The sequence below is a fragment of the Bufo bufo genome, chromosome 1, assembly GCF_905171765.1.
Source record: "Bufo bufo chromosome 1, aBufBuf1.1, whole genome shotgun sequence".
Taxonomy (NCBI): domain Eukaryota; kingdom Metazoa; phylum Chordata; class Amphibia; order Anura; family Bufonidae; genus Bufo; species Bufo bufo.
The window spans coordinates 453,494,004-453,506,735 of record NC_053389.1 but is presented as its reverse complement, the minus strand read 5'-3'; the positions used below and the strand labels follow the sequence as shown (position 1 = coordinate 453,506,735).

The following is a 12,732-nucleotide window of genomic DNA, read 5'->3' as shown; positions in this document are numbered from 1 at the left end:
AAAATGGTTGTGTTCCTACAGGTAATGTAACCTTAACAAACATGTCTCTTTGTCCTAAAAAATTAATCACAAAAGACATATTTGATTATTTACACATAATTGAATGTTAATTGACATGCTGCACTCAGTGATACGTCTACAAGCTCTCATTGCCATCTATGCAAGATGTACTATATATCAGACGTGTTTGCTGAAATCCTATCTTGATAGATGTTTGTAGCTTCAATGTTCTAAGCTGCTACATTTGGCTAAGGCACTGTATACATCTCAGTGACTTCTCAGTGACATCTTTTCTACATACAGTTAAACTGTCAGTTCCTTAAAGTAGTGTTTCTCAAAGTTCCTAACCCAGTTGTGGGAAAAATAGGAAAATACATAATTTACACTAAAGTACCCCCAAGGCTATGATCACACACTGTGTTGCCTGTGTTAAAAGGACAGCATGAGGGAATTCTGCATATTCCCTAGAATCATGATGTGTTTGCCCTGGTGTACATGTATGACACAGTGAGAACCTAAGGTCTAAGCCAGGCATCCTCAAATTGCGGCCCTCCAGCTGTTGTAAAAGTACAACTCCCACAATGCCCTGCTGTAGGCTGATACCTGTAGGCTGTTCGAGCATGCTGGGAGTTGTAGTTTTGCAACAGCTGGAGGGCCGCGGTTTGAGGATGCCTGGTCTAAGCAATGAATGCTCTGAGCATTGTGACATGGTTTCTATGAATAAACGTGGATAACTATCTTTTTATTACCCAAATGGTCTTTGAATGAACTGTAGTGGCATACCAAAAAGGTAACACAATATAAAAGAAAATAATTCTAAATTTGATAGGCATCACATTGTCTTTTTCCACATTACATGACTTATAAAGATGTTTTTCAAAAATTTGGTAAGAGCACTAGTCATAAATTAAAAGAAACTACAATGAAACTCAGAGTCTTCGATGTGGTTTCCAACATCTCTTTATAATCATGATGTATCACTGTTGGCTCTTGGGGTCTCATTGAGTGTGCCAAAATTTGGTTATGAATGAAACTCCTACAGACTATTCCGGTTTCCTGTATTTAATGTGTATGTATTGCCATTCATAAATACAGTATTTGCCAGCATTTGCAGTGCGGCTAGCATTTGGACACTGCCTGTAACATGCATGCTGCTGAACTAGGCAAAGCTTGAAGCCTTACCTAGTGTATGCATTTTCTTGTGTTTGAGATCCCCATCAGTAGCTCTGTAACATCCTGCTCACAATTTAAAATTATCAATATAATGATATGTGCCATTAGAGTGGCTGTACATGGCTAGGTCCGAATGGGATCCACACATTGCCTCTAATTGCCAGGCGTCACTTGTAAATTAAATTGTTGCAAAAAGAGAGTACCGGAGCAGCCTGGCAATTAACAGTAATCTTGTAGCCTGACCATACAATGTACAGGCACCCATGCACATGACTATATTCGTTTTGTGGTCCGCAAATCACGATGTCACGATGTAAGGGGAGAGAAGGAACACCAGAATGACAACAGAAGGAAAAAGACAAGAAACTAGACCTCAAGGCTAGGTAAAGGGACACAGACACCTCCTATAGAAACCCTAAACCTAGCCCTGACTCCTGTCAGTATGAATAGACCCTGAAGGTCTATTCATACACTGGAAACCTAGGCCCTGGTAACCCTGAATAGCCTTAAGAGTAGTGACAGGGTCTGAGACTACTGGTTCCTTCCCAGATGAACAAAACCAACGTCTCCCTGAGGCCTAGTAAACAACTAGCAAATGGGAACAACAAAATACAAAGAGAATAACACTTATCTTCAGTAGAAAATGGATGAGCAGGAACTCAGAAGAGGATAACACACCAGCTCTTCAAACTCCAGGCAGAGAATATCAACAGCATGGTATGAAATGTGAGTCCAGACTAAATAGAGGAGCAGTAATGACCTCAAGCTACACCTGACACAAGAGGTGTGGTCATTACCAACAACAACACTGCAACACGTGAAAACAGAGAGGCTGTCAGATAACATCACGTGCAGCCAGTCTTTCAGATCTTCTAACCTCTGCCACGGGAGGGACCGTGACACACGGATCTGCAAAACGTGGACACTGGCAATGTGTGTTCTGCATTTTCCCATTCCATACTTCTAAGGGACAAAAGTAGGATATGTTCTATCCTATGAGGGAAGCGACATATAGATGTCATCAGCATGTAGTGTGCTGTCCACATTTTTGCGGCCCCATCAAAATGAATGGGTCATCATCTGATCCACAAAAAATGTGGAATGGATGCAGATTAAAAATACGGTCATGTACATGGAGCCATATGCACACAGCAGTGTAATTTATGCTGATTTTCGGAGGGAGTTTTCCTGTGGTATTTGCAGAATTTCTGCACCAAAATCCATGTGTTACTTCTAGAATTTGATGTGGATTTGCCCCAGATCTCACGCTTTGCAAATCTGCATGAAACATCTGTACACACAATTGATACACTGCAGATTTTAAAATCTGCATTGCAATTCAATCTCCATGTGGAAAATTTCCATACCGTGTACATGACATTTTGAAAATCTCATCTACTTAGCTCGTATGAAACTCCATGCTGAAAACCCAAAGCGTAACACAGTACCTCGTAAACAGCTGATATTTTCATAATCTCATGTGCACAGTGTGGCATTGATCAGTGGTGTAGATTATGAAATCTGCAGGGTGTAAATTCTTTGTGCAGATTTTTAGCTTAGATTTCACCCTGTGCAATGGAAAAGGTGAGATCTGGGGCAAATCTGTGACAAAATCTGTGACTAAATCCGCAAGTAGCACATGCAGATTTCAATGCAGATTTTGTGCAGAAATGCAGTGAAAACCGCACATTCAGGTTTTTTAATGTAGTTTTTAAAGCCAAAATTTTAATTATAACAGTGGAGAAGTAGTATACTTTCTCTCCTTTTATGTTTTTGGCTTCAAAAACTGCATAAAAAAACTGAATGTGTGGCCATAACCTAGAACACTTAGTTGTCACAGCTGTTGCCAGGGGCGGATTGGCCATAGACCTTACAGGGAAATTTCCCGGTGGGCCGATGCCCAGGGGGCCGCCTGAGCCCTCCTCACGGCCAGCTAGTGGAAGTTTATAGGGATGTATTTTGTGCTGTTGGCGGCAGTATTTTGTGATGGACTGTGGTATTTCGCTCTACTGGGGTAGTATAATGTGCCACAATATGATATTGCTGGCCCTGCCTTCCATCAATTTGGACCCAACTACAAAACGGGGCCACTTTTAGTATTTTTTCCAGGGCCGCTTTAAGTTCCCAGTCTGCATCTGGCTGTTGCTTACAGATGGTGAATATTACAGTCAAACATTATATTATTTACTTCTAAAAAGCAAGAGATTATTTAGGAGTAAATAGATCACAGTCATAATAGATTAAAGGGGTTGCCCAGTTTCATGATATTGGTGTCCTATCCTCAGGATAGGTCTTCAATGTCAGACTGATGGGAGTCCGAATCCTGGCAGTTTTTACAGCTTTTTGTCACTTGAATGAGAGAAGAAGCTGTAACTACCCTGCATCATCACTACAATGTAGACAGCATGCAGGTAAACACTGAAGAGCTCGCACATGACCCGCAGCCCCTTTAAACAGCTGATCAGCGGGAATGCTAGGATTCAGATGCTGGAATTTAGACCCCCACGGATCTGATTTAGATGACCTATCCTGAGTATAGGTCATCAACATCATGAAATCGGACAACCTCTTTAATGATTTCATGTGTTTGCTTGAGTTTTCCTTCTTTCATCAGCTACTAAAAATCCTATAAAAACAGTATATAAAGAGATAGAAAGAGATTTTTTTGCAAATAATATGTCAAATGTTCTCATGTTATGACAAATATATGATAAATGCACATACTTTACCTGTTTCAACAGGAATATACATTTTCCGAGACACATTAATAAAACCAGGATAATGCTGTTTCACAACAAATTCAAAATTGCATAGAGATCCTGGACGTAAATTATTCACTTCATAAAACTTGTCTTCCAGCAGCATAACTTCAGTAGAGTTGTTGAGGACATTGGAAACAAAAATGTCTGCATTGATCTTGCTCCAGTTGAATGATACTGAGGTAGTTGTCACGGCTATGGCTACATCTTGTAACTGTATTGGGTCTGAGTGGAAAAACATATATACAAGTTCTTACAAAATGTATACATATGCAAAATAGACAAGTATTTTTTAGCAAATAATTCAATGAGAAAAACAATGTCAAAACTGATTTTACAACCCCCCCCCCACTGAAGTCACTGATCACAGAAAGGAACATATGCATTTATATACACACATGCAGAAATATGGACGTTTCTGCAAAAATGTTGCTTCTTTTTGAATTTTTACGCTAGTAGGAAAAGTGGACATAATTAGCTATGTTAATTTACTATTTAAAATGCTGCAGAATTCTGGCATATATGCTTTGCACAACATTTATTAAGACATTAGGAGACATTTATGAAAGCTTTTACTGAAGTCGCAAAAAGAAAAGAGGTGGGGGCATAGTGCAGCCTGCGTGATTTACTATAACTTACACCAGACACTGGCTAAGGTTACAGCTCCAATCTACACCAGCCCCTGGCTGGCATATATTTGGGTTTCTGGAGCATGGAATGCAAGAGATGCAACTCATTTATTGTGAGGCATGGAGCGCAGTGTGATCAAACCTGGCGTATGGGAACACCAGTCTTGATAAATCTTCCCCACTTTGTTTAACTCATCCGACAAGGGTTATGGATTAGTAGAAAAAGAGTGCGGCATAATGGAAAAAGGGCTTGACCTAATATGCAACAATGTGCGCAAAAATTGGTTCCAAAAGTTTGGCACATGGACTAAATTAAGCCAACTAATATGTGGTCTAACCATTATAAAGGTGTGCTAGCTCAATCATCCAGCATCACATAAATCTGGAGCAATTTTAGACTAGTCTAAAGTGACATTGTCTAAAAATTACTCAGTATTAGTGTTAATCGAGCATGCTCGGCCGAACAACAGTTCGGCTTGAGCATCGCGATGCTCGGCACATCGCGGTGTTTGGCCGAATACCGCACGTTTGTTGGCTAGCAGCCAATAAAAGTGCAGTTAAGTACTGACACTCACTTTAATGCCGTAGCCATGTTGGTTACTGGCATTACAATGACTGGATGGCCGGAACACGTCATCGGGTTCAGGGGCATAACTAGAGTTCTATAGGCCCCAGGGCAAACTTTGAATTGGGGCCCCCCTCGGGAGCCTCTGCCACCAGCCCCCCCGCCAGCCTCTGCCCCTACCCATACCCTCCCCCCCTCTGTATGAAGCCATACATTAAAAAAAAATAATACTCTAGTCACTAGAGTATTTTTTATTTATTTTTGAATGTATGGCACACACTGGCTTCATATGAGGGATGGGGGGGAGATGAATGATGATCAGTGGTGCCGTGCGGCAGTGTGTCTGAATTCAGAAAGGGGGGGCCCGCGCCGGCCATATGAGGGCAGCCAGGGGCAGCAAATAATGAGGGGGCAAAATGAAAATGAAATACTCTGTGGGCAATTTTTTTAAAATAAATAGAGGGAATGGGGACAAAATGAAATATAGTGAGACTCTTACTATATTTTATGTTGCCCCCGCCCACTCCCTCTATACATTTTGATTTTTTCCCACAGAGTATTTCATTTTCATTTGCCCCCGGGCTCCTTATTATTTGCTGCCCTATTATGGCCGGTCCAGGCCCTTCTGAATTCAGACACACTGCCTCATGGCACCACTGATCATCATTCATGTCCCCCCTCCGTAGGAAGCCGGACGCAGGTGTGTGCCATTTTTTACATAAAAAAAAGACTACCTACTCTTCTTTGTTCTGCTCTCCTCACTTGAGGGCTGAGGCGGCCGGCAGGCTCGTCATTCCTGGCTGCTGTGATCCCGCGAGACCCAACGTGGAGGTCACGGGTCTCGCGCTGACAAGTAAGCGCAGCGCAGCCACACAAAATATAGGGAGGGCCCGACGCACTTAGTAAAAAAACACTTGCGGGGCCCGCTTTACTCCATCTCCATCTCTCCTGGGGGCCTTATGGGCCCCCCTGACTTAGGGGCCAGGTTGCAATTGCGACCGCTGCGACCCATATAGTTATGCCCACCGCTTCCCCTGAAAAGACGCCAACAACCAAACAGAAACACAAAATTATCATGTACAAAGACTTCAGCGAGAAAGGCATCTATCGCAGGTCAATGATGAATTTTGTAAAGATTGGACTGGCGATCTTTAGCATGTTATCTTGTACATGCCTTCATGCTCTCAGATTGTTATATTTGGAGAGACAACATCCTCTCGAGGAATAAACTTATGGCCAGAACAGGTGAAGAAACATCAATCACCTGCCAAAGAGACATCATGAGAAGCCTGGCCTGGTATGAAGATTCTCTATATGACATCATAGAGACAAGATCCCAGTGGAGGAGATCATAGTAGAACAGGTGGAGAACCATCAATCACCTGCATCATGGGTTTGGTTGGATACAGCAACTGGAAGTGCTACATACAGGATGGAAACCAAAGTGATTGGTTTACATGGTGGAAACGGGTCTAGAGACTCCAGATTGAGAGCATAGTGAAGATGTACATGAGGTAAGCAACTATATGAACATGTCTTTTAAACACCATAATAATCCCAGAAAACCCCTCAGTGATTATGACAATGATACAAACAATCCAGAATAGAAATCTTCCTGACATATCAGATTCTAACAATTTTCTATATTATCTCTTCAGCATAATTAAAATGTACCCAAAGTCACCCAGGAGCCCTGTCTAAAGATCAGTGAGCATCCAGATGGAGGACTCCGACCAGTACACGTGTACCACCATCCTGGACTCTGAGGCACCAGTCAACAAAATCATCTACAATCTGGCAAGTAAGGACATCTCATCAATGGCACTACACTGAATTTTAAAGGGGTGCTCCAGGACTTAGACATTGAGGGTTTATCCTCGGGATAGGTCATTAGTATCAGATCATGGGGGGGGGGCAGACAAACCATATCCACAATTATCATCTGTTGTGGCCAGCCATGCTAGAAACTATACAGTGGATGGAAGGCTCTATCCTTTGTGGCATCTGTCACCAGTGGGGGATAGATTAAGAGAAGCATGTAAAACACCATCAGGTTATAATGACAGGAGACTGATAATAGGATCTGTGCACAAACTCCATCCGGGGCCGACATGTCAGTAGAAGAAACCAGATCACTGATACGTCTTCTTTTTTATTTCAGCATCTGCGAATCCCGGAGGAAAAACATGAAATCTAAAGATTCTCTAGAAAAAGAGCCAGTAGGAAGGTGAAGAGTCAAGCACCGTCCTATACTGCTGTCACCTGCCAGAAAACCCCCACAAAAAACGAAAACATAACATTCCTCAAAACATTCCTTTCCCCTACTTTCCCTGAAAAAAATCCCCAATCCCCCTCCATAAAAATAAAAAAAAATCACAACCCTATCCACTCGCCCCTAAAAAAATAAAAATAATTCCTTCCCCATTTTCTTCCCTTACTTCCTAGTAAAAAAAAAATTAAAAAAAAATAAAAATAAATAAAAAAATCTTACTGCAGCATTTCTTTTCCTTTCTTTACTTAAACCTACTTAAAGGGGTTTTTATGAGACTTTTTAACTGATGACCTATTCTCTGTACATCTCATCAGAATCTGATCAGTGGGGGGTCACCGATCAGCTGTTTGAGAAGTTCCATTCATCTAAACAACCCCATTTAGATGAATGGAACTGATTTTCAGTCACAGAAATTTTCTTCGGGCGAAGGCACTGTAAGAGTATGTTCAGACTGTGATTTTTCAACGTAGATTTTTCGTCAGACTCATAAAATCTGCACAGAAAGTGCACGCAATCCACCTCCTATTGATATCAGTGGGAAAAACCTTCTGGTAATTTACACGGTATGTTTTCTTCTCCGCAAGCAGTTTGATAAAAATAATGGCGTGAAAGAAAAAAAATTCTTGGTACGGATTCTGTATCAAATCCACATCTCAACTTCCCATCCAAAAGAGAAAGCTTTGTATGAACGTATTCTGAGGGTACAACTACACAGTGCGGTATTGTTGCAGTTGGTACGTTGCGGTCACATACCACGTGGCCGAACAGGCTACAGTGAGCGCCTGTTAAACTAATGAGGAACGCACTGTGTAACAGGTCTGAACTGTTAATGGCCCCATGACTCCCACAATACCAGATGGCGATTAACAATGCAGAACGACTAAACAGTGCTGATTAGTTTAACAGGAGCCAGCTGTGGCCTATATTGCCACGAAGTGTGAGACCACGGCATGACCATGTCGCAGTCAGGACACGGCCACAACATCTGGTCACAACCTTTCACAGAGAATGACGCCAGCAGTATGTTATCCATAGTGGAAGCTATTACATCACAATGGGAACATTTACTTATGTTGGTGCACCTAGACGCTGCCATAAACTGTACCAAAATCTGGTGCAAATTGATGCAATCTGGCACATCTAGTTCTTTTAGCTATACAACCAATGAGGATAATGAGTGATAGAGTCAGATAGAGAGTAGACTCCATAACCCTTCATAATTTCTTTCTTTGTAATGGGCCACATTCAGGCTTGGATTGGCCTACAGGGGAACATGTGAATCCTCCAGTGGGCACCTAAGCAAGGTGGGCCCCTACACGGGTAGCACAAGTGACAGTAGACTGACTGCACTAGATATAGATAGGCCGCATCTCAACCAGCCTATGCGTCCATATAAAACTGGGTAGATGTATTGAACAAACTACCAAGTTTATTATTAGAGATACATTAGATGGCTGAGATGATTTGTAGGTACAGAGGCAGACCAGCCACCGTGCTCTTTCCCCTGGGATCCGTCTTCTCAAATTCTCTTCGGGGACCCCATAATCACTCATCATGTAGCGTCTTGCTGCTGCCTGCCACTGTGTTAGCAGGTTATATTTTGCATGTAACTGTACAGTGGTCACCCAGAACAACTTTTACTGGTGGGCCCAAGGCACCACAGACTGACATTGTCCACATTTATCAGATCTACCAGAAACAATACCACAGCATTTCCTCATCGGATTCCAGCTTTAATCTTCTTTCCTGGCTGAAGAATATGACAGCTGGAATCGTATTGGTGGCCTCAGGCTGTTGTTCTTTTGACATTTAGCTTATGTGAACATTTCCATTCAGACATAGTAGACTTAAAGGTAATATCCATTGGGTTCTATAAAGCACCGGATGACACGTGGTTCGGCTCAGTCTTAGTCAGGGAGAGCTGTGCTGTAGAAGGGACAGATAGTGTAGGGAATGAAATGTAATTTTTTTGTTAGGCAGGGTTGGTGTTAGATAGTGTTGGGCGAGAATGCTCGGCCGAATACTAGTTCGGCTCGAGCATCGCGATGCTCAGCACATTGCGGTGTCTGGCTGAATACCGTATGTGCTCGAGCGCGATGCTCAAGTCTCCTCCCCGCATGTTTGTTGGCTGCTACGCAGCCAATAAACGTTCAGGTAAGTACTGACATTAACTGTAATGCCGTAGCCATGTTGGGAGCTGGCATTACAGTGATTGGCTGGCCGGAACACGTCATCGGGTGCTATATAGCACCCGATGACACGTGTTCGGCTCAGCATTAGTCAAGGAGAGCTGGAGAGCAGAAGGGAGAGATAGTGTAGGGATTGAAATAGCAATATTTTAGTTTTTATACTTGTTATAGACCCAAAAGTCATTTTAAGGACTATTGTGTGAGGCAGCAATATATATTTTTAGCGCAACCTGCGCTAAATTGCTAAAACTTATTAGAGACCCAAAAGTCCTTTGAAGGACTATAGTTTTATCTGGCGGCAATATATATTTTTAGCGCAACCTGCGCTAAATAGCTAGCAATTGTTTGGCCGCTGCAGACAGCGACATTATCTGCGCTACCTCTCCTGTGTAAAGTGTGCCCGCAGCCTAAAAATATCTGTGACATCCAGTGTACTTTTTCCGTAGACTGTGTCCGCTGCAGACAGTTACATTACCTGCGCTACATCTCCTGTATAACGTTTGCATATCTGAAATACCAGTCACATTCAGTATAATTTTTTTGCTGCTGGTGGCAGCGACATTACCTGCGCTTCATCTCCAGTATAATGTTAGCGCATCCGAAATATCAGTGACGTTCAGTGTAATTTTTTTGCTACTGGTGACAGCGACATTATATGCCCTACATCTCCTGTGTAATGTGTTAGCAGCCTAAAAATATCTGTGACATCCAGTGTACTTTCTCCATAGAAGGTGTCCGCTGCAGACAGTTACATTACCTGCGCTACATCTCCTGTATAACGTTTGCATATCCGAAATATCAGTAATATTCAGTCTAATTTTTTTGCTGCTGGTGGCAGCGACATTACCTGCGCTACATCTTCTGTATAACGTTTGCCCATCCTAAATATCAGTGACATTAAGGCCTCATGCACACGACCGTATTTTTTCACGGTCCGCAAAACGGGGTTCCGTTGGTCCGTGATCTGTGACCGTTTTTTCATCCGTGGGTCTTCCTTGATTTTTGGAGGATCCGCCTGGCCATGCGGAGCCAAACGGATCTGTCCTGAATTACAATGCAAGTCAATGGGGACGGATCCGTTTGACAATATGGTGCAATTTCAAACGGATCCGTCCCCCATTGACTTTCAATGTAAAGTCAGGAGTTAATATACCATAGGATCAGAGTTTTCTCCAATCCGATGGTATATTTTAACTTGAAGCGTCCCCATCACCATGGGAACGCCTCTATGTTAGAATATACCATCGGATTTGAGTTACATCGTGAAACTCAGATCCGACAGTATATTCTAACACAGAGGCGTTCCCATGGTGATGGGGACGCTTCAAGTTAGAATATACTGAGAACTGTGTACATGACTGCCCCCTGCTGCCTGCCAGCACCCGATCTCTTACAGGGGGCTGTCATCCGCACAATTAACCCCTCAGGTGCTGCACCTGAAGGGGTTAATTGTGCATATCATAGCCCCCTATAAGAGATCAGGGGCTGCCAGGCGGAAGGGGGCAGACCCTCCTCCCTCCCCAGTTTTAATTTTATTGGTGGCCAGTGCGGCCCCCCCTCCCTCCCTCTATTGTATCATTTTCATTGGTGGCACAGTGTGCGCCCCCCCCTGCCCCCCTCCCTCTATTGTATTATTTTCATTGGTGGCACAGTGTGCGGCCCCTCCCTCTATTGTATTATCATTGGCGGCCAGTGTGCGCCCCCCCGGCCCCCCCTCTATTGTATTAATATAATTGGTGGCCAGTGTGCGGCCTCCCCCGATCATTGGTGGCAGCGGAGAGTTAGAAGCATCATACTTACCTGCGAGCTGCGATGTCAGTGACCGGCCGGGAGCTCCTCCTACTGGTAAGTGACAGGTCTGTGCGGCGCATTGCATAATGATCTGTCACTTACCAGTAGGAGGAGCTCCCGGCCGGTCACAGACAGCGCAACTCGCAGGTAAGTATGATGCTTCTAACTCTCACCCGCACACTGGCCACCAATGATATTAATACAATAGAGGGGGGGGGCGGGGGGGGGGCGCACACTGTGCCACCAATGAAAATAATACAATAGAGGGAGGGGGGCGGGGGGGGGGGCGCACACTGTGCCACCAATGAAAATAATACAATAGAGGGGGGGCGGGGGGGCCGCACTGGCCACCAATGAAATTAAAACTGGGGAGGGAGGGGGGTCTGCCCCCAGCTGCCTGGCAGCCCCTGATCTCTTTTAGGGGGCTATGATATGCACAATTAACCCCTTCAGGTGCAGCACCTGAGGGGTTAATTGTGTGGATTACAGCCCCCTGTAAGAGATCGGGTGCTGTCATGGGTGTAGGAACCCCCATTAATCTGGGGGGGACAGCATTTTTGCTCGCCGGGTATATTCTTATTCAGTAAACTGCGGGTTGTTTATATCGTTAAATTTTAAGTGTGTGTGTGTGAAGATACAAGCGGCACTTCTGCTCTCAGTGATGCGGTGCGCGTGTCCCGGAGAAGATCCACAGATAGTTGTATAGTAAGGACCAGCACTCGCTCTAATAGTAATTTTAAGTAGATTTAATGGTCACATACAAGTGATAAGTGACGCGTTTCGGCTACTGTGAGCCTTTGTCAAACATAATGGATACAAGTTGCAAACAATTTAAATAGCCCTCGGTGGAGCCGGAAATGACATCAGGTTACCATGACAACGTTGTAAACAGAGGACACAACAATGCAGAAATGGTGATTAAACAAGTGGATGAACAAGTGACTATCATTGCTTTAACAGGGCACCATGCTTTGCAGTGCTACATTCTATTGATCATCATAATAATATTATAGTATAATGTTCCATACTGGATGCTAGAAACTGTACCAAACTTATACAGAAGAAAAAAGGAAAAAAAGAACATAATTAATTCTCAGTGCACCATGCTTTACAGTGCCACATTTTGCTAAACCTTATATAATGATGTAAAATACTGAATGCAGAGGTGCTACAATTTTGCGTGGTAAACTTACGCCCTGATCAAGCACTAAATGACACGGATTGGAGTCAAGTTCTCTGTGAAAGAAAGAAAGAGGGAACATGTTGAAAGGGTTACTGCACACTGTAGCTTACAGAAAACTATTTAAATCATAATCACGATTTAATCCCTTTGGTTCTAGGGTTTGGAGGCGAT

At 43.3% G+C, this 12,732-nt stretch overlaps 1 protein-coding gene across 3 annotated transcripts in view; it reads right to left on the bottom strand.

Annotated features, from left to right (window-relative positions):
• PTPRQ (protein tyrosine phosphatase receptor type Q) overlaps window positions 1-12,732 on the bottom strand; it is a 538,157-nt gene that overhangs the window by 487,096 nt on the left and 38,329 nt on the right. For all 3 annotated transcript variants that reach the window (XM_040408443.1, XM_040408453.1, XM_040408462.1), the window contains exon 5: window positions 3,903-4,157. In XM_040408443.1, coding sequence (XP_040264377.1) covers window positions 3,903-4,157 — 255 coding nt within the window. The remainder of the gene's footprint in view (window positions 1-3,902; window positions 4,158-12,732) is intronic.